At 39.2% G+C, this 20,063-nt stretch overlaps 1 protein-coding gene across 1 annotated transcript in view; it reads right to left on the reverse strand.

Moving 5' to 3' along the window:
• The window catches only part of SLCO5A1 (solute carrier organic anion transporter family member 5A1), a 74,145-nt gene that overhangs the window by 31,870 nt on the left and 22,212 nt on the right, over positions 1–20,063 (reverse strand). The window contains exons 3-4 of the mRNA XM_030444695.1: positions 10,734–10,866; positions 4,780–5,006 (exon numbers count right to left, since the gene is read on the reverse strand). Of these exons, the coding sequence (XP_030300555.1) occupies positions 4,780–5,006; positions 10,734–10,866 (360 nt within the window). The remainder of the gene's footprint in view (positions 1–4,779; positions 5,007–10,733; positions 10,867–20,063) is intronic.

Raw genomic sequence — 20,063 nt, forward strand, 5'->3', positions numbered from 1 at the left:
ATTTAGATTAGTTACTAGGAAGAAAGTCTTTAGTGTGAGGGTGGTGAGAAAGTAAGACAGGTTGTGCAGTGAAGCTGTAGATGCCCCATCCCTGGAAGCATTGAACTCCAGGTTGGATGAGGCTTTGAGCAGCCTGGTCTAGTGGGAGGTGTCTCTGCCCATGCATGGGGGTTGGAACTAGATGACATTTAACGTCCCTTCCAACAGAAACTATTCTATGATTCTATAATTACATTACTTCCTTTCACTAATGTTCTGGACCACTGCTTGATTCTGGTAAGGCAAAAGCATAAAATCTTCAAATGATATAACTATTCATAAATATTGCTCTAAGCAAAACTCTCGAAGCACTCTAAAAATAATTTCAATAAAAACTCAAGTAATTCTGACTTAGTCTCCTTTTTCATAATTTAATATATTGTCTTTTGTAATTGTTCCTGTGCCTCTAGCCCAAGACATTTCAATGAATACAACCAGGGGAACTAACCACCCCAGTCTACAGCAGTGTCCTTTCATAGTCCATCATCAAAGCTCTTTGTAAGGGTGATGCAGATATTAGCCAAAGGACCTCCCTTCTGCTGGTGCTCCAAGCCTGGATGGCACTACCCAGGTCTGCAGCTCTGAAGGAGGCTGTCTTCACCCCAAGGCCTCAGGGGCAGCTTCTGCTCCCATGCAGTACAAGGCAGAGCCAAGGTTTGAGACAGAATTTCTGATTTGTTCTTCAGAATAGAACTGAGCATTTTCAGTCACACACAAGTACTTCAAATGTATTCTGCATGGAGCTAATCACTAAATTCTAGAATAATATTTGGTCATGTGTTTCATTTCATTATTTACTCACATACCATTTAAATAACCTCATTCAATTCAGTTTCTCAAGCATTTTCAAGACATGCTCTAAGTACCTGGGTGGTCACCAGACAGACCCTAATATCCCATAAAGAGTAGGGAGGTTAAGAGCTAGTTTGATCTGGTTATTACTATTGTTAACTTGATTTAGAGAAGCTCCTCAAGAGTCCAGCTAGCACTGCTCACAACCACACGGGGCCATGCCAACCTTTCCTCTTTTTTTTTTTTTTTTTTTTTTTTTTCTTTTCTGTTTTTTTTTTTTTTTTTCTATTTTGAGCTCTTCAAGACATCCTAAGAAATGGTGAGGGGGGAGAGACTCACTCAAGGTCTGTAGCACAGCAGGATCTCCAGCCCACGGTCTCCTGAACTCTTTGAAAGTCAGAGTGCTCCCCAAGCTCCCCACACTCAGACCACTCTCTTCTCCTCCTCTTCCTGTCCCAGCCAACTTGTCCTCAAGAAAATCCAGTCCAGATCCTATGATGGCAGAGCACTTCAGTGGATTCAACCTACATTCACAAGCCTACATCCACGAACTCCCCATTGGGAGTTGTTTTTACCTTTGCTGATGCCCTGACGAGCATCGGCATTTATTCTGATTATTTATCAGCATTATTTTTCCTGTCTCAGTCCCTGGCAGGGACTGGCTGAGGTGGGCACACAACAGATGGTAGATGTGAAAAGGCAAACAGGAATACCCCACATTTAAGAAAGGGCTGTACACAGAGACAAAACTCAAATGTTAAAAAGAAAACCAAAGACTACAAAGTACATGTAATTAACACCCTTCAGATCAGAACAGTACATTTGAGGTAAAATATACATTGCTTTTCTTCACACTGCTCCCATATCCAGCAAGTTTCATTTCAGCAGTACGTAAAAGGGACTGCAGATACAGTTTCCAAGGCAAAAAACCCTAGGGGTATCCATTTAATAATGAAAACAGTGGTTTTGCCTGCTCAGATTCTTGAATTATTTGCATATATGGGATTGAACTGTGGTTTCTTCACTATAAATCTCCAGATCATGCTACCTACACTACCTCTTTTTTCCCAATAAACTGCATACAATTTTCTTCCTTCAGTGACCTGTTCAATGTTTTAATAATTTTGATAGCTGCATCTGAAAAAATTTCTCTCTCTCTCAGTGTTTACTTGTGACATAAATATGTAAGTAAAGACGAATTCCAAGCCCTTGCATCAAGGGAAAAAACAAAAAATTATGTATATTTTCTGTCTTAGTTGGAGGTTTGCAGATGGAGCCAGTTTTTAGTTTATTTCTTAATCATATAGTAGCAGCCTATAGGATCCTGGCCCTCTTCCCTCAGACCTTTTCAGTTCCTTTTCATTCATACAGAGAACTAACTTCTGTGAAATTAGGAGAAGTTACAGCAGGACAAGAATAACTTTGCCAGGCTTCCCAGATAAGACATCATTGTAGTAGAAGATGACAAAAGCTTCTTCCCTGAGACTTTCTCCACCAAAGTTGCACAAATTTTACAGATTTAATGGCACTGACCTCTGTCATGACAAACTATGGCATCACTGATATTTATTAATACAGAACAGATGATGTGACCTACTAAATCATCAGTCTCCTGGCTACTGCTTAAGTGGAGATATTGCCCATCATGCTATAAAAAGATAAAGCCCTAAAATTCAATGAGAAGTATAAATGTAAATTACATCTCAGAAGAAGTAATACTAAATGACTTAGACACGTGATCCTTTTTTCCTTCCCATTATAAATGAAATTGCCTCATCTGAGAAGCCTGAGGCATCATCTCATTCCATAAAGCCCACTTAAACTTGAAAAATAATTAAATGAGAGTGCATTCCTGCTTCAGGCCCTCTTTGCTAGGGTAAATGACACCTAATGGGAAAGCTATTACCAGCTTATAGCAAAATACTTTTCTCTGTGTTACCTCAACTTGCTTGGTATGTTTCTGACATGTAAAATACAATGCTGCTCTTCACTGCTTCATGTGGTAAAGTTTCTCGCCTAAAGAAAATGAAAAGCTTTGTATAGAAGGGGCTCTGATTTGGTGGCCTTACTAATATATTAATATAGAATTTTGTAGACAGTATGATATGCATTTAGACAGATACTAAATTTAGACATTTAGACAGATACTAAAAATCACATGTTAAAATGAAATATACAGTAGTTTTCATTTTTTGGGGGGGAGGAAAAAAAAGTATTAGAAACATTTTCCTAAGAGTATACTTGTTTTCTGTGTATGTGCTGTGCTTGTAGTGACATAACATGACCTGGAAGGTGCAATTCTGTACAGAAACAGAGAACCAGCATCAGCATACTCATACAGAAGCAGAGATTGTCTGAATCCCTGTATCTTTTCCAGGTACACCTATGAGATGAAGCATTCCATCTGCTATAACATTGCCTGCAATGATTAGGAAGGAGCCCAGCAAAGACTGAACTCTTCTCTTCCATTTCCCTAGGTTAGTGAGAAACCCTTGGCAGAAGTAGCCCTGAACAGCGTTTGCTGGTTTGAAGGCCAAAAAACCCCTCAGCTTGCTTTATGGATTTAGGAGAAAATATTATGTAAGGAGACTCACAAATAAGGGGAACAGAGTCTTCAAACAGGGAAGTAGACAACATGCTCTTCTTGGTCCTCCAACACTTTTTTAGCTACTTTGCCAGCAATAGAAGAACATGGTTCAGAAAGATCTGATATTCCAGGTTTACTTTGCTCTTTCTGTGCCTTGATTAAGATGGTGTTTTGTAGGTTATAAACCAAGGTGTATCACCAAATTCTGGTCTCCTGTTTTTTCTTTACTTCCATAGAAATTAACAGTAACTTCAGGTACCCTGAGACTTCAGATGGAAATGTAATGTCAACCAGATCAAATGTGGGAAAACATGACCTAGAATTACACTGGTTTTAATCTAAAACCAGTACACTGCTACTGCTAAGCCTTGCCTATTCAATATAAACAGTAATCATAAATGTGTCATTAAATATCTGCCAATCGTATCCTGGACTGATATCCAATGAAACAGTAACACTAATGTTCACATCAACAAAGTTTTGAGTTTAAATTACATCTAATGGTACAAATGACATTTCATGGGTTTCTTCTATCCCTATTGCATTCATCAAGCTACCATAAAATGGCACAATCAGCATTTGTATCATAGAATCCAAGGAGGACACAACAGAACTGATAGCACAAGAGCAATAAGGCACATTCACTCTTGTCCTATACTAGTCAATATTATGACACTGCTAAGCCTGTACTGTCAACTCCAAATGTATGTTTTGCATTAAGTTTTAACAACACTGCCCTTCTTCCCATGGCATTTCATCAATGATTACTACTTACTGTTGGATTTCACATTAATGGTGGACTTCCTGAGCAAAATAAAAACCTGTTACTTGCCACTCTTTTGATCTCTTCTTGTTTTAAAATCAGCATAAGTTTCATTCCTCCTAACCTTCTGAAAACAAATAGCTTGTGGTATAAAAATAGCCAGGAAAGGCATACGAAGCAAATAATCTTTCTTAATTCAAATGCATTAATGTAACTGAATTCTTTTTCATTTAAATCTTTTTATGGTTTCACTCATAATTCTAGAAGAGCACGTTATTCTATGGAAGGCAGCCTAAAGCAACTATGGCTGTTACAAACTGTCAGGTGCACAAAAAATTCTCATGTTAAAAGTCCTATAGGTATTTGAAATAGGCTTGTTACAGGTGCACATTAAATACCTCAAGAATTTAAGTAAATTAATGTCTTACAGTCACCACTGTATTTTGTAATTGGAGGACGACCATCCATTAAAAACTTAATAACAAAACATAATATTAAGTATACAATGTCAAGGTTCTACCTTCAACTACACTCATACAATCCTAGATGACCCTGTATAAAAAACGCATAGCATTTAAAAATTAAAACCAAACTTCACCTTTAACATTCTTCCCAAATCCCATAGAGGCAGGAACTGCACTGTCTGCTTGCATTTTGCTATTTGTTTTCTCTTTCATGACTTCATCATCACTTGAAACATCATCAGAGTTCATCTTCTTTTTCTTTTTCTTTTTTTTATGTCGAGGCGGGAGCTTTTTCGGAAAGGTAAACATGGGGAATATCACAAGGAGCATTGCAATGGCACAAAGGAGAAATCCACTCCACCTAATATTGAGAGACAGGAAATAAAATGCAAGACAATGCATTACATAGAATTAAAAAAAAAAACGAAGGAGTTATTGCAGGCTGCACTGGCTGGAAAGGCATATTTGCAAAATATGGAACATTGAAATTAAAAGTAAAGACCTGGAATTGGGGAGAACCTTCACTGCACCAAACCCCTTAATTGGAAGGTGTTTTTGTTGGCTCGTCTACTGACAAAGGTACTTACACAGAACTCACCAAATACTATGAAATAGTGTCAGCTTTGAGTTCCAGTAAATTTTCATTTTTGGTAATTACTCAGTATCAGGTGCTGAGAAACAGATATTCACTTTGACTTTGCCTTTCTTGGACAATTCCCAGTAAAGCAATATAGTATTCCTCTGGTGAGCATGAAAAAACCAAATGCCCATCAGGGCTAAATCTGTTCTTTCCCATGACTATCCCACTGCCCTGACTATCCTACTCTCTTCCTTCCCTATTAAGAGCTCCCAAGCCTGACTGTAAACAACTGATGTGTTGCAGTTCATAGTGGGGTTCATATCTAAAATTCTTCACAAAGAATGCTTTCTTCTATCCCTCTTATAAGAACAGGATATAAACAACTTTGGAATGATCCCTTGCCTCACATGGAATGACCTGGGAAAGACTCACAAGAAGAGGCAATGTAGTGGCATGCCAGAAAAGTGCCCTTCAGGCTGCAGGCATACAGTTATCTTCCCTGGGGCCAAAAAGCTTAATGAACTTTACCACACCACCACAAATGGCAAAAGGCCTTAATAGAAAGTACTCTAGACTTAACCTTCTGCAGTCAGAGGGTGACAGTAGAATATAAGATAACAATTTCTCTCCTAAATTCATATTGCAAGGAATGACTGGAGGGAAATATGGATAAACTTGCATAGATGTTTCAGTGAAGCTGAAACAACCTCAGAATTCAGCACAGAGTTCTCCCCCTGTACTGGAAATGCAAGTCTCAATATATATTTATATATATGTATAATCTACTTGTACTGAACTTATATGGCAAGGTTTTGATAGTGGGGTGTGGGCCACAGGAATGTGTCTGTGAGAAGACACCATGAGCTGCCCCCATGCTGGACAGAGCCAGCTCCAGCCAGCTCCACAGGAGATCCATCACTGCCCACAACTGAGCCAGTCAGCAATGCTGGTGGCACCTCTGTGGTAACTTATTTAAGAAAGGGTAAAAGATGCTGCACAGCTGTTGTGTGAAGGGAGTGAGAAAATGTGAGAGAAACAGCCCTCCAAAGTGAGAGAATCAGGAGGGGGATGAGGCACTCTGGGAGCTGGAGAAGCAACTACCCTGCAAACTCAGGATAAGACCATGGTAATGCAGGTTGTCCCCCTGAAGCCCATGGAGGACCATGGTAGAGCAGATAACCACTTTTCAGCCCATGGTGAGTAGGGTCACAAGTCCTGTCAGCAAACCTGCTTCAGCATGGGCTCCTTTTTCAGTGGTTCCACAGGGCCTGCCAGGATCCTGTTCCAGCACAGTCTTCCCCCAGGGGCACAGCTCCTTTGGGTATCCAATTGCACTGGCATGGGGTCCACCAGAGGCTACAGGTGGATATCTGCTCCGTCACAGACCTCCATGGGCTGTAGGAAGACAGTCTGCCTCCCCATGGTCTTCAGCATTGGCTGCAGGGAAATCTCTGCCTGGAGCATCTCTTCTCCCCTCCTTCTTCACTGACCCTGGCGTCTGCAGTGCTGTTGCTCTCCCTATTCTCACTCCTCTCTTCAGCTGCAGTTGCACAGTTTTTCCCCCATCTTAAACATGTTATCCCAGAGGCACTACCACCATCACTGACGGGCTGGGCCTTGGCCCTGAGGGTCTCTCTAGGATCTGGCTAGCATTGGTTCTCTCAGACACAGGGGAAGCTTCCAGCACTATCACACCACCAAAAACTTTCCACTCAAGCCCAATAGGAGAAACATTTTTACTTCTTTTCTATATCCATTCCACTTAAAAAAAGAAGTTACAAAAGGAACTTCGAACATTTACAAGTAGGGAGTAGATAGGATAATGAACACAAAAAAAGAAAAGCATTTGGCCTCGTATTTGCAATGCAAAGATATCACAAACTGTATTTTTAAATGAAGGCAAATACATATGTATGGTTAATGTTTTCTGTGGTAAATGATTATGCAAACACCAAACAAACGATTTGTTAGGATTGTACCGGAAGCTTTTGTGAGGCAAATCTAAGTGAGTGGAAGTTTTGACTGGTTTGGATATTATGTAAGCAGAAAATCCCCTATTCATTCATTTTAACTGATAACATACACGGATTAGAAAGCAGATTTTTAGGAGGATTAGTCAGCACTATCAGATAGAGAATAAATCAGTAGACTATAAAAATGTAGTGACATCCCTTTCAGGATCTCAAAGGCAGAAGCTGCAAAGGCACTGATCAAAGAAACAATCGGTGGCAATAATACACAGAAATCTGAAACCACCCACTGGGCAGGAAACAGCAAAGGAGACAGGGGCCTGTGATGTAGCCTGAGATGAAATTCAAATCCAAAGGGACAATTATGGTCACATACTGAGTGCTGGAGATGTCACCAATGCAGAACTGGATGCAATTATCTGCACCGTCTGCACTTCACATCTTCCTGGAGAAATATCAAAGCATTGGAAAACAGACAAAAGATAGTATCAAAAATAATAAGGAAACCTGCAATGGGAAACGAGAGGTCAGAGCAGGATCTGTATTAATTAAAAAGCCCTTGATTTTTCTGTCTTTTAAAGTCAAAGAAAATACGCAGAGCACCTCAAAGACATCTGCACAAGCTCTAGGACCTCAAATGAAAGCAATTAAAATGAAGGAAGGACCAGACAGTGCTGGAAGAATTCCTTTAAACTTCCTGTGTGGAATGCCGATGAAAGACTATACTGGAAGATCCAAGCATTAAACAGATTCAAATCTAGGCAAACACTCAGAAATGTGGCAGCAAAAGAAAATTTGATGCAAAGCACCTGATAGACTGCCAAGGGCTACTCCACAACTCATGAGATCCCTGTATAACACATTAACAGTTTTCAAAGACACCAACATGATGGATGATTTCTAACAGATATCCCTACAGTTAACACATTTGGATAAAAAACAGCTTTAAATATTTGGTGGGCTGACATAGACATAGACAGCTGGTGAACACTTTAGCCCAAAGCACCTACAGAAAGCCGAGGTGTGCAAAACCCAGGAGAATGAACCCAAGTTCTGTGAAACTCGAGGAAGAATCAGGTCAGAAATAACCCTGAGAAATAATCACTCACTTTGCTTAGGAAGTTTCACAGGAGATAAAACAAGTTACCTTTCCTGCATATATGAGATATTTCTTTTAGAAAGAAACAGCTTAAATTAAAAATTGGCTTTACTGTAATTTTCCTTGGCGTATATTATAGTTGCTGTGTTTACTATTTTGTCTGTAATCATTGCCTCCTTTATTAATGGAATTTTTCCACTAGGTTTCTGCAATAAGCTACATTAGAAACCTTACAGCTCTAATAATGGAAAGATGAAAATCAAAGACACTAATTCACTTCAAAGAAGACAAGGCTGAGAAAGCTCAAATAGGACTGCCCATTAACTTTCACAACTGCACCCTACTTTTAAAAAGCATGTCAGATGAAGTAAGTGCTAGACTACTCTTATATTTCAATTTGTTAGATTACATAAATAAAAATAAACTCGGCTACGTGACACTTCCCTCCAAGGAGAAAATGTCATGGTCCCAGAAAATACATCTCAGTGGTTTGAAAGTCTGTGCTTTCAGAGCTCTCTGCAACTGACTGGGCAGTCAGTGAGCAGAAAGGGACAAAGGAACAACCCTCACACCATGGGAGTCTCTGTCCTAAGGGGCAGACAAAGCTTCAGAAAGAGAAAAGATAATGAGGTGCAGATGCTATGAACACCACCAAACTTTCACGATGCCACCACAGACTGTGAAACAAATTAGCAGAGATCTGATAGCAGGGTTTAGTTTTAAGAAACTTTCAGAGAAAAAACGAAGAGAGCCAAAAATTCAAACATAATACAAGGACCTGGAATACTGCTCAGGGAAAGGCAGTCTCTACAGATTTAATAAACATGATGGAAAACTGAATGACTTTTACTTTTCTGTGTTGGCTAGAATCTGCAGAGATGCTGAAAGACAATTTCCTTCCCTTTCTTCAGTCATATTTATATCACTTCTGCTAGCATCTCTGTGTAAAACTGAACTCACCAAGATACTTTTTGCAGGTGACATTAAACACTGGAGATACGTAAAATGCATTTAGCAATTTGTCAGAAAATGTTCAAGCTCTTTTTCCTGTTTTTCTTGCAAGACCTGATATAGCATATGTTCTCAAAGCCTGACCACAGAAATGGTTCTAAGAGGTGACTTCTCACAACTCTTGCCATGGAGCTCAGTGGCTATAATTATGAAATGTATTTATGGGCCTGTTCACAATCTCTGTTAAGAAGTACAGAGCAGATGCTGACTACCAGTTCTGACATGTCCTTAAAAACTCATTAAATGCCAGAGTTTTACAAAGAATGTAGAATATTTTGCTTTGGTTTCTAATCTTCTATTCAAGAACAGTCAAACCATATTTTTTACACTGCAGCAATATTCACAGGACAAATCTTTCCTGTGAGATACATCAGTATATACATGAGAGCAGAGTCATTAACCCCAAAGTCACAGGTTAACTGAGCACTGAAAATTTGGCTGGAGAGTCCTGTGCAGCAATGCTCTTGGAGTAAGTAAGATACATAAAGCAATGATATATCTTCAAAGACTTAAGAACACTCCAGAAAGAGAATTTTTTACATCAACTGTCATGAGACATCACTGCAGGATAAATAGAAACTAATGCAGTCTGGCTGGGATGGCACAATGACAACCACTAATCCAGTGCACAAGAACTGACACTGCACCCTACACCTAGAAAGTAGAGATTTCCGTCTGGGATAATGAACTTAAGTTTTTTCTGGGCTTGCACAAAAAACTTTTAAGGCAGATTTATGAACTAACTGAGAAAAGTCAGCTAGAGCCTCCTCAAGACCTGCTTCCTCAAAGAGACATTTCCAAGGAGGCCATCCATCAGAGGCTGCTCAAAGACATGAATTAATGATCATGGCTGTTACATCTCAGTGCTGCTGGAAGCCTACTCTTTACTAGAGAACAGCATGATGGTTTACATCATCTGTTGCCCAAACACAAACCATCACCCTGAGAAACAAGATGGGAAAGGTCATGTTCTGACCCCATCCTACCTCCTTCTCCTAGACCAGAATAAACAAAGTCTACCATTTCTTACCTGGGCAGCAGAGCTCAGCATTTTGTGCTGCCTGCTCTAGAAAACCAGAGAAGGGGTTAAGCCACCTTCCAGCCACAGGCAGCAGTGATCCTCAATGGGCTCCTGCAACATGGATATTCTGTCCTGCCAACCCTGTGCTGAGAGCACTGTCACTGTCACTAGGTCAGACACAGTCCTGGAGCAGCCACAGAGCAGGAGGATTTCCATGCTATGTGCCCATGCTGTTCTGTGGTTCCCTTTCTGACACAGGTTAGTGTGTAAGAACCAAAAGAAACCTCCTCTTCCTTGGCTTTCTTCCACAACCTTAAACAAACTCCCACAGGATATGATTTCCCAACCTGTCTCAATTCCCTACTAGCCATTTAGAGAGTAGTTTTTGGAAAACACTTGATCCTTACCAGTTTCCAATGAATCGGGGATCACTCTGGTCAATATAAACAGTTGTCCTGGGATCAACATAGAAACCAATAAGAAGTCCTCCTAGCAAGTATCCAGCTGCAGGACCGAGTGCTCCCATTACATACATGATGGCTAAGAAAATAAAAGGTCAGAGACTTGCATCAGAAAAAGAAATTTACAAGTAAAATCCAAAAGTAAAAGATATTTCTTAAAGCAGGGAGTTTGCAAACTAAAACCTTCAGAGACCTTTTTTTGCAGACTTCAAAGGAAGCAACTTATAGATAAGTAACGTATTAGTATGAAAATTATTGCTTTCTGTACAATTTCAGTCAAATTATGCATAGAATTAAATAGTGCTTTGCTGGATTTGGATACAAAGTACACTTAACTGACAATATTTTTCATATTTGGTAACACTTCCTTTGAATCAAAACAAAAGCTAATACATAAATAGAAAAAACATAATGGTAAGCAAGCAGAAAAGCAAAGGATAAAAACTACACCAAAAGAACAAAGTAACAGTCCCACGTAGTCAGCATCAGACTAATATTGAATTTAAAAGAATTTTAAGAGTCAAGAAATCAATATATTCCTATTTCAGAAATAGACAGAATTACATTTTTAACTGTGTAGTCATTGCCCTTGTTTTGCATACTGATATTAGCAAACAATATATATATCATACTTCTCACAGGACGCCTGCCTTATTCAGATCATTTGATCTTTTAAATTTCAAATCTTAATGCTATTTGAAATATATTTCCTGATTGAAGAAGCAAGTAAAATGAAAGTAAGTTTCTCATGTGCAACCATTAAGGCAAACACTTTACAACATCATCATGATCTGAACGCTTGATGACAGCAAAATCCTTATAAAATGGACAATAGAGTAGTAGATACCAACAGAAGGCTCCTATCGTGTCTTCTACAAGATACTCTTCAGAGCGCAGTCTCCAGTCCTGCTCCTTCAGCCACCCACACCAGGGTATGTGGGAGAAAATACTGCAGCTCCCCTTTGGCTTCGGAAGCCAGTGCTGTCAGCAGCAAAGGAGAGATAGAGGCAAGGGAAGACTACATCTTAACTTGGGGGCAAGATGCAACTGGACTTGGGACCCAGGAAATCTTTCTGCATCTCCTGGTAGAGTCATAGTTGTACAACACCAGCAGGAGGGGATGAAAGCATCTGGTATGTTAGCTGAAAAGAACTGAGTGCTGAGATTTAGGAAGCCTGCTCTCATTTCTAGGTTTTCAAAAGTAGATAACTTAAAGGCTGTCATTTGCCTTGTCCTGGACTCTTGCTAATTCCACCCCTTTCCTTTTCTATTTATGCAAAATCACAAATCAACTTTTGAAGTAAGACAAGATCAGTTATTAAAACCTTAAATTCAGACATATATGATCTTGACTACAACATCAAGACCGTAGCTATCTTCCAAAGATTTTTCTGTTGTAAGGGACCAGATCTATCAGCAGCATGTCTACAAGTCCATGAGGCCTGACAGGAATCATCCCAGGGTACTGAAAGAGCTGGCAGATGTAACAGCAGAATCCCTCTTGATCATCTACCAAAGGTCTTGGCAGCCTGGGGAAGCTGAATGGAAGACAGCCAGCAATATTCCTGTCTACAAAAAGGGTGTGGGGGAAAACACAGGGAACTACAGAGCTGTTAGTCTAACCTCAGCTCCTGGAAAAAATATGGAGAAAATTATACTGGGTACTACTGAAAGGTATTTAAAGAATAATGCAATCAGGCACAGTCAACATGGGTTCACAAATGAAAGTCTTTGTTTAACCAATTTGTTATCCTTCTATGATAAGGTCATATGCCCAGTGGATGAAGGGAAGTGCATCTAGTTTTACTGGTAAAGAAGTCACTTTACAAATAGAAATTTCTATGGAGAACTGTTCCATAACTTTTTCCTATTCAGGTCACTAGAAGATCTCCAGCTTCTGGATGATACAAGGTTCTAAAACATTTAGATGATGAATAAGTACCTTCTTTTCAGGCCTCTGCCTGGCATTTCAGCTAGCTCCTTTTGGTCTTCTCACATGACAAAAATATACTGAGATGAGGTCATAAAAATACTTTGAATGTCCTTTTTCTCCTCTAACCACACCAAATGACAACTTCACTAAGTTCTGCATATGGGAATATATAACATATGTCCTTATCACATGAATATTATGTCCTTAAATGCATACAGTGTTAACCCTCTGACTGCACCTTTTATATTAGTAATATTAGTACAAATTAAAGTCACAAGCAAGATAGTGTGCCTAGGACAACAAAAAATACACAAAATCAATGGGCTACAACATGCTGTCTGGCTTCTGGGTTCTAAAAAAGTCTGTGTTTTAAAAAGTAAAAAAAAAATATATAATGCTCAGTCCCTCTTATCTCCTCTGTGTGCACACACATGTCACCACACCAAGCTTATCACTGGATAAAGAGAAACATTTCTGAAAGCCCCTATTGTTCAAATCTTGGCAGCACATCACTGTAGTACAACTGTTCATTTCATACATGTATAAGGCAGGCAGAATTTGACCTTTATTCTATTTTCAGAGAAAGTTTAAAATTTGAAAAATTTCTAAAGGTCTAAATTCTGGAGGTTTTGTAATTTTATATTTATATATATATTTTTTTTTATTTTTATTTTTATTTTTTTTTTAATATTTTATATATTTATGTATTTTATACACATAGATAGTGGGACTGAGTGCACCACCCAGCAAGTTTGCAGATGATATCAAACTGTGTGGTGTGGTCAACACACTGGATGGAAGAGTGGCCATCCAGAGAGACCTGTACAGATCTGAGAGATGGGCCCATGCTGAGTGCATGAAGTTCAAGTCCAAGGTGCAGCATCTGGGGCAGGACAATCACAAGCACTATTACAAGGCTGGGTGGAGAATGAATTGAGAGCATCCCTGAGAAGGTCTTAGGTGTATTGGCTGATGAAAAGCTCAACATGAGCTGGCAATGTGTGCCTGCAATCCAGTCATATCCTGGGCTGCATCAACAGAAGCACGGCCAGCAGGTCCAGGGAGGTGATTCTCCCTCTCTGCTCTGCTCTCATGAGACCCCACCTGGAGAGCTGTGTCCACTTCTGGAGCGCCCAACATGGGAAGGACATGGAGCTGCTGGAGTGAATCCAGAAGAGGGTCACAAAGATGATGAGAGGGCTGAAGGACCACTCTTATGAAGACAGGCTTAGAGAGTTGATGTTGTTCAACCTAGAGAAGGTTGAACTTCTGCAAGGGCATGGAGTGACGGAACATGGAGCAACACTTTTAAACTGGAAGAGGGTAGATTTGAACTAGATATTAGGAAGAAATTCTTTCCTGCAAGGCTGGCACAGATTGCCCAGGAATGTCATGGATGCCCCATCCTTGGAAGTGCTCAAGGCCAGGCTGGATGAGGCTTTGAGCAGCCTGGAAGGCATGGGGCCCATGGCAGGGAGGTTGGAACTAGATGGTCTTTAAGGTCCCTTCCAATGCAAATCATTCTGTGATTCTATGATTATTTTCTATTTATTTTTATTTATTATATATACTCACTTTTTTCATATATATGCATGTTTTCTCCTGTCAAAATAGTATGGAAATTATAGTGGATTTTGCAGGAAACTTTTTAGTGACATAGAGGTATAATCTAGAGATTTCAAACTTTTGCTCAAAAACCTTAACTGTCATCAGCATGAATGTACTGATTGGGAAACAGATATACAAGAGAGAAAATGAATCCCCTGTAGTCATGGAGTGGGAAGTCCTGAAGTATAATTTACTTCAGCAAAGCAATAACTGCATCCTACCTGCTGAGCTACGCTGAAAGAACAGCATAAGGGACAATAAAACCAACAAAAAGGAAAACACTCATGTGAATTTGCAGTAAAGGTTTTGTACTTAGAGGTTACCTTTCTACAACCTGAGGAATGCATTTTAACAGACATGGCAAGATGAATTTTATATAATCCTGCCTGCATCTCTATGTGTCGAGAGATTTGGGGTGGCTACAGCAAAACAGAACAAAACCAAAAAAATAGTCACAGAGGTTGCAGCCTGGGATTCTGTAAGCAGAGGAAGTACCAGCATGTTATGGCAGCACAGCATCCTCTCTACTCCCCCTGCAGCACATTTCCTTGGAAAGCTGAGCTGTGCTGTCACTTTAGAAAAAGCAGCAGGATATTTTTCTAGGGTACAGAGCAGGTTTTCACCTCCCCAGAGAACAAAGCTGACAGGCAGAGGTCTCAATGGGGAACATGCCTCAGCTGTCCCCTATTCCTCCCACATCCCATCACTCTGATGGGGTAGAAAGTGAAAAGCATAAAGCAGTTTTCAAAGAACCATTGCTCCCATTCATGAAGGCACATTTACCTCACCCTGTCTAAACTCACCCACACAGAAGCTACCCAAAAAACCATAAGGTTTAACCATTCTTTTGAGCCCGAGGACGCAAAACTAAGAAGAGTTGTGAGCAGAACCCAGGCAGACTTCTCAAAAGCTTTTATGTCAGGAAATCAGTTCACTTCCTTCTTTTCTTCATCAACACACAACCAAGGCTATCTATACATGCTTTAGGGCTTTTTCTTTAATGTGGTTATTTGCTCAGGAAAAAAACAATGCTTTGAGCATTACTGCAGTTCAGACAACAAGGTTCAGATCAAATGTTTAAATAATTTCCTTTCAAAATGTATTAGAGTAACCATGACTTTAAAAGTCTCTCAGATCTGTAGTGCTCCACTCAAAGCAATAAATAAAGCAACAAACCTACTCCAGTAGCCTCCCTTGATCTTTGTATAGAATATATTGTCATTATTTTCACAAACGGATGCTACAGATCTAGGAGACAAACTTTGAGGGAAGCATAACCAAAGCATAATTTTATATGCCTACCATGCAAACTAAAACAAACGGTCCAGCTTATCACTCCATTAAAAAAATGCTGAAAGCTACATTAAATGTAAGTCTTGACAGAGCCAGATGAAAATCATTGCATTTTTATTTTCTCTTATGGATTTAATACTAAGATAACATTTGGAACAAAAGAGATATAATTCTAAAGCTGCTTTGTTGCTTTGTTTTCTCCATTTGTGGTCATGTTCTAAAACACTGGGATCATTTTCACAGGATCCAATTCTAGCATCACAAAAATAAACAAAAACAAAAACACACAAAAAACCCAAAACAAACAAAAAACCAAACCAAAACAAACAGAAAAAGAAAACAGGAAAATAAGCCCTAAAACCCAAGCTAAAATAGGTTGTCTATCCCAAAGCTTACATCTCATACACACTGTCACTGGAGTTCTGTGAGTCACTTGTTAGGCTGCTTGAGCCACAGTGCCTACAAAGCAACTCATCTCCAATCAAGATTTCACAGGATTCATCACTTGCATTGGGATTATGTGATGCACAGGTGAGTGCACCTAATCCAAAATCCGAAAACAATGAAAACAGCAAAGACAAAAGGCTTGCACTTGTACTATGTTATTTCAGCCTTAGAGATACTTGGCTTTAAGAAAGAATTGCCTCAAGAAAAACTACTCCCAAGCTAAATATGGAGTCTTTATTTCTTTTCTCCTAAGAGCTGAGAATTGTGGAAATAGAAACCCAGGGAGAAACCCAACTGGAGACTGTCCCATTCTCTACAGATAACTGTTTCATTTGGAAACACAAATACTACTTTTTTTATTTATTTTTCTTCAAAATCTGTTTTTTCTCTCTTCATGTTTATCTATAAATAAACATTTTCTGCTAACATTACCAAGCATGACTTGTGGTTAGTAACTAATATATGAAAAAGACACATTTGCTCTACAAATTCAGTGGAAACAGCTGCAATTCCCCAGTGCAGTTTCTGTATCCATGTGGTTAGCTTAATTTAGAAATAAGGCAATTCTTAGATAGGATAAGCAAATCAGGCTTTATCAGCTTTACAGATCTTAAACCAATCTGAAGGCAAGAAGCTTCGGGTTATGGTATTCCAAAAGCACATAGAGCTATCTCTAACTCTAAGCACATGGAAAGTCCCCACTGATACAAAAGGTTCAAGTAACCAAAGATATTGTCTATACTTGCACAATCAGAATCTAAACTGAAAGCAAAGATGCTCTGACATTCTTTCCATGGACTAAGAGACACTGATCCCTCAACAAATGTTTTGTTTTTTTTTTAAAAAGTATCAACAACTACTTAAAAATGCACGGATATGACAGCAATGAAAACTGTCCTCCTTAAATCTCCAAGGTGTTTTTCCACATGCAGGGAATTTTGATTTGGAAGTGCACTGTTATTAAAATGTAGGTCTCAGACACAACACACACACTCACTACTTCTGCTGAACACAGGTGAGAACTTCCAAAGATGCACTGAAAGGCAAAGCTTAGTTCTTGGCTCTTGTTTTCTGGAATATAGTTCTCAAAGAAAGCTCCACATCTTTAAGTTTTTCAAGTCTCCATCAGTATATTGTATGATAAACATAAGACAACTTAACAGCCTAAGGTCACAAGCTGTGAGTTTCCCACACACTGACTTTTGAAAAGAGCAAGTTGCTTGAAGGTGTTTTCTTTCATGAATACCTTTACTTAACAGGACAAGGTAGAGTCATTGTAAATACCTACTGAGTGACTCCTAGGTCTTTTCTGAATTCTTCATCTGTCAGCAGCTCAAAGGAACTTTCAATGAACCTCCACAGATGTAATGTTAATTTCCACACAAAAAATTATCTACTGTATATAATCACTAACCTGAATCCTAAGTAAACAACGACTCCAAATTATTTTAAAAGCCTGTAGTATCCTCAAAACAAGAAATAACCCGTTAGATAATTTCATTGTCTTATTTCTTGTTCACTCACACACAGAAAGCTGTAAATCTGGGGTAATGAATTCCTCGCTCATACTACCAGGATCCTGTAAGTTAGTGTAAGTTAGTCAGTAAGTTAGTGCTACTCTCATGAAGGAACCAGGATTTGACACTTCTGTCCTATTACTCGGTGATGTTCCTAAAATAGAGGACACTGATGCTGTTGGCTGTCTTTAAGAGATACTGGAACAGCCTCTTTGACTCTTAGTCATTCTTTCCATTAACTCATGTCAAATGGGAATATCTCATCTCTGCCTTTTAATTGCTTGGCTTTCTGCTTGGTTTTTTTTTTTTTTACGGTTTGGCAGACAAAGACACAAACACACACATTTAATTTTCACTGGGGACTATCCCCAGGCACAAGCTTATGGACTATGTCGATCTCTGCTTCTTAAAACTGACTTCCATTTCTTTCACATTACTTCAAACTGAACTGGAGTGAGGCTGGGCTGTTCATCTGCACCTCATCTCTTTTTCTTTAGGTTGTCATAACTTAAAAATACCAAGCAGTGAAAGCTGAAATTTGGCCTGCAGGCAGACCTCACCAGGTAGATTCACAAATAATCAGATGAAAGAAAGGGAATGAAGTATTTTTAAATCCTGTGAGTTTACATTTGCAGTGAGGAAGCCCAGGTCCATATCTACCAGACCAGAAGAACCTGGCCCAGGAGCGTATTTTAGAAGATTTGTATCTGTCCTAATTTTATACCATGTTCAGCCAGCACAACAGCATAAGCAGGCAGGAGCATACAATTCAGGTCTTTCAGTTTCTTTTTCCTGGGAGAATGTTTTTTCTTGGAGGAAAAGCAGGGGAAGAGCATGATGTATGCCATCATGTACCATGGAAAGAACCAGGAGTATGTACCAGTTCCTTAGCAAATTCTATAGACATTAAATACCTAACATCCATGGATCTGGGCTTTACTAGTTATTTATTGTGCACAAACCAGGTAATGGCACACTAACTATCTGATTTTCAGAGGCACATCTGACACATATTTTGCATACTTATTGTCATCCAAAACCAGATGTTTTGAACCTAGGAAATAAACTGTGAAGATGAAACAGAGATATGCCAAATATATCTACCAAAAGGGAAGGTGAGGTGCTGCAGGTCAAAGAATTTCTATATGTATTCAATTTTCCTTTGTCCCATCAGTAAGACAACATCACAAAGAAGTAAAAGGGGAAATTATTTTAATCATGTTCTCTCAGGATTAATTTCCTTTCAAAAACTGCTTTCTGCCTAGGGAGCACAGGTTAATTATTGAAAATGCTGGTGATCATTTTTCCCTTGACTACCTCTCACTAACAGATTGCAAAAAAGGCAAGCCAAATAGCATTTCTTCTTGTTTTCTTTGTAAATTGCACTTCCATGTCCATCTTTCAACCAAAACAACAGGAATTACAGTTCATTACTCATATCTGACTGAAAACCTGCCTGTAAGCAAAACCACATTATTCCAGTAATTTGCAGATGACCCTGTTAGTTTTATTAACATTTACTGTGCTGCTACAGAAGTTATTTTTCTACAGTCATAAAGGCTGAAAGCTGCAATAGCCTCAAATATATTAAAAAAAAAAACACAATTGGCAAAGTGGAATAAATGCTGAGCCATAAAGCTACATTTGAAACCATATTGAAAATATTATTACAGGTCAAGAGTCTGAAAAACATTTCCATCCATGTGTAGCAGTTATAAATAGCAGAGGTTATTTATTTTGGCTATAGGACAATAACATAATTCTATGAAAACTTCCAAAGTTTCAAGATTTGCTCTTTATTCTCATACGAACAACCATTGTTTGGGAATTTTCATAGAACTGGAATGAGGCTGAGAAGTTTGTTGCTGGAAAAAAACTTTAGCTTTGGGTTCTGGGTAGGAGTATGTCCTTCTCTGTCTCCATACACAAGAGTTGATTCATCTCCATGTTCTGCTTGGAGACAGCAGTTTGCTGCTGCAGCACCAAAATTTATAATTACTTCACCATTCAAGGAGAGTTTCCTTATCAGCAACAGATGGATGATGAAAATGACAGGCTTCCCCCCCCATCTCCACCAAAAAGCTTCTGGTTTTGATGCAACGGCAAAATGGGTTTAATGGCTCTAAACACGACTTCTAATAGAGCAGGGGAAGTAAAACCACCCAGAAGAAAATGGTGCTTAGCCAGACCTTTGACAGCCAGGTTTAGACAGCCAGGTCTTAGACTGGTATTACCCAAATAATAGGGAACCCAGGTAATGACAAGCCTGAACAAGGACCATATGGCTTTAGTACCACAAAAGCAAAAGAAACTTCCAGATATCCCTGTGGCAACACCAAGAATCGGGACCACTATGAGATTCCAGGCCCTGATCTACATTCACTGAACCAAAAGACTGCTGGGATTTAATACCTGGAATTAATGAAGAAAAAACCCTGAATTAGGGAAAGGGCTATTTTCATACTTGTATAGACAACC

This window comes from Calypte anna, chromosome 2 (genome assembly GCF_003957555.1).
Source record: "Calypte anna isolate BGI_N300 chromosome 2, bCalAnn1_v1.p, whole genome shotgun sequence".
NCBI lineage: Eukaryota > Metazoa > Chordata > Aves > Apodiformes > Trochilidae > Calypte > Calypte anna.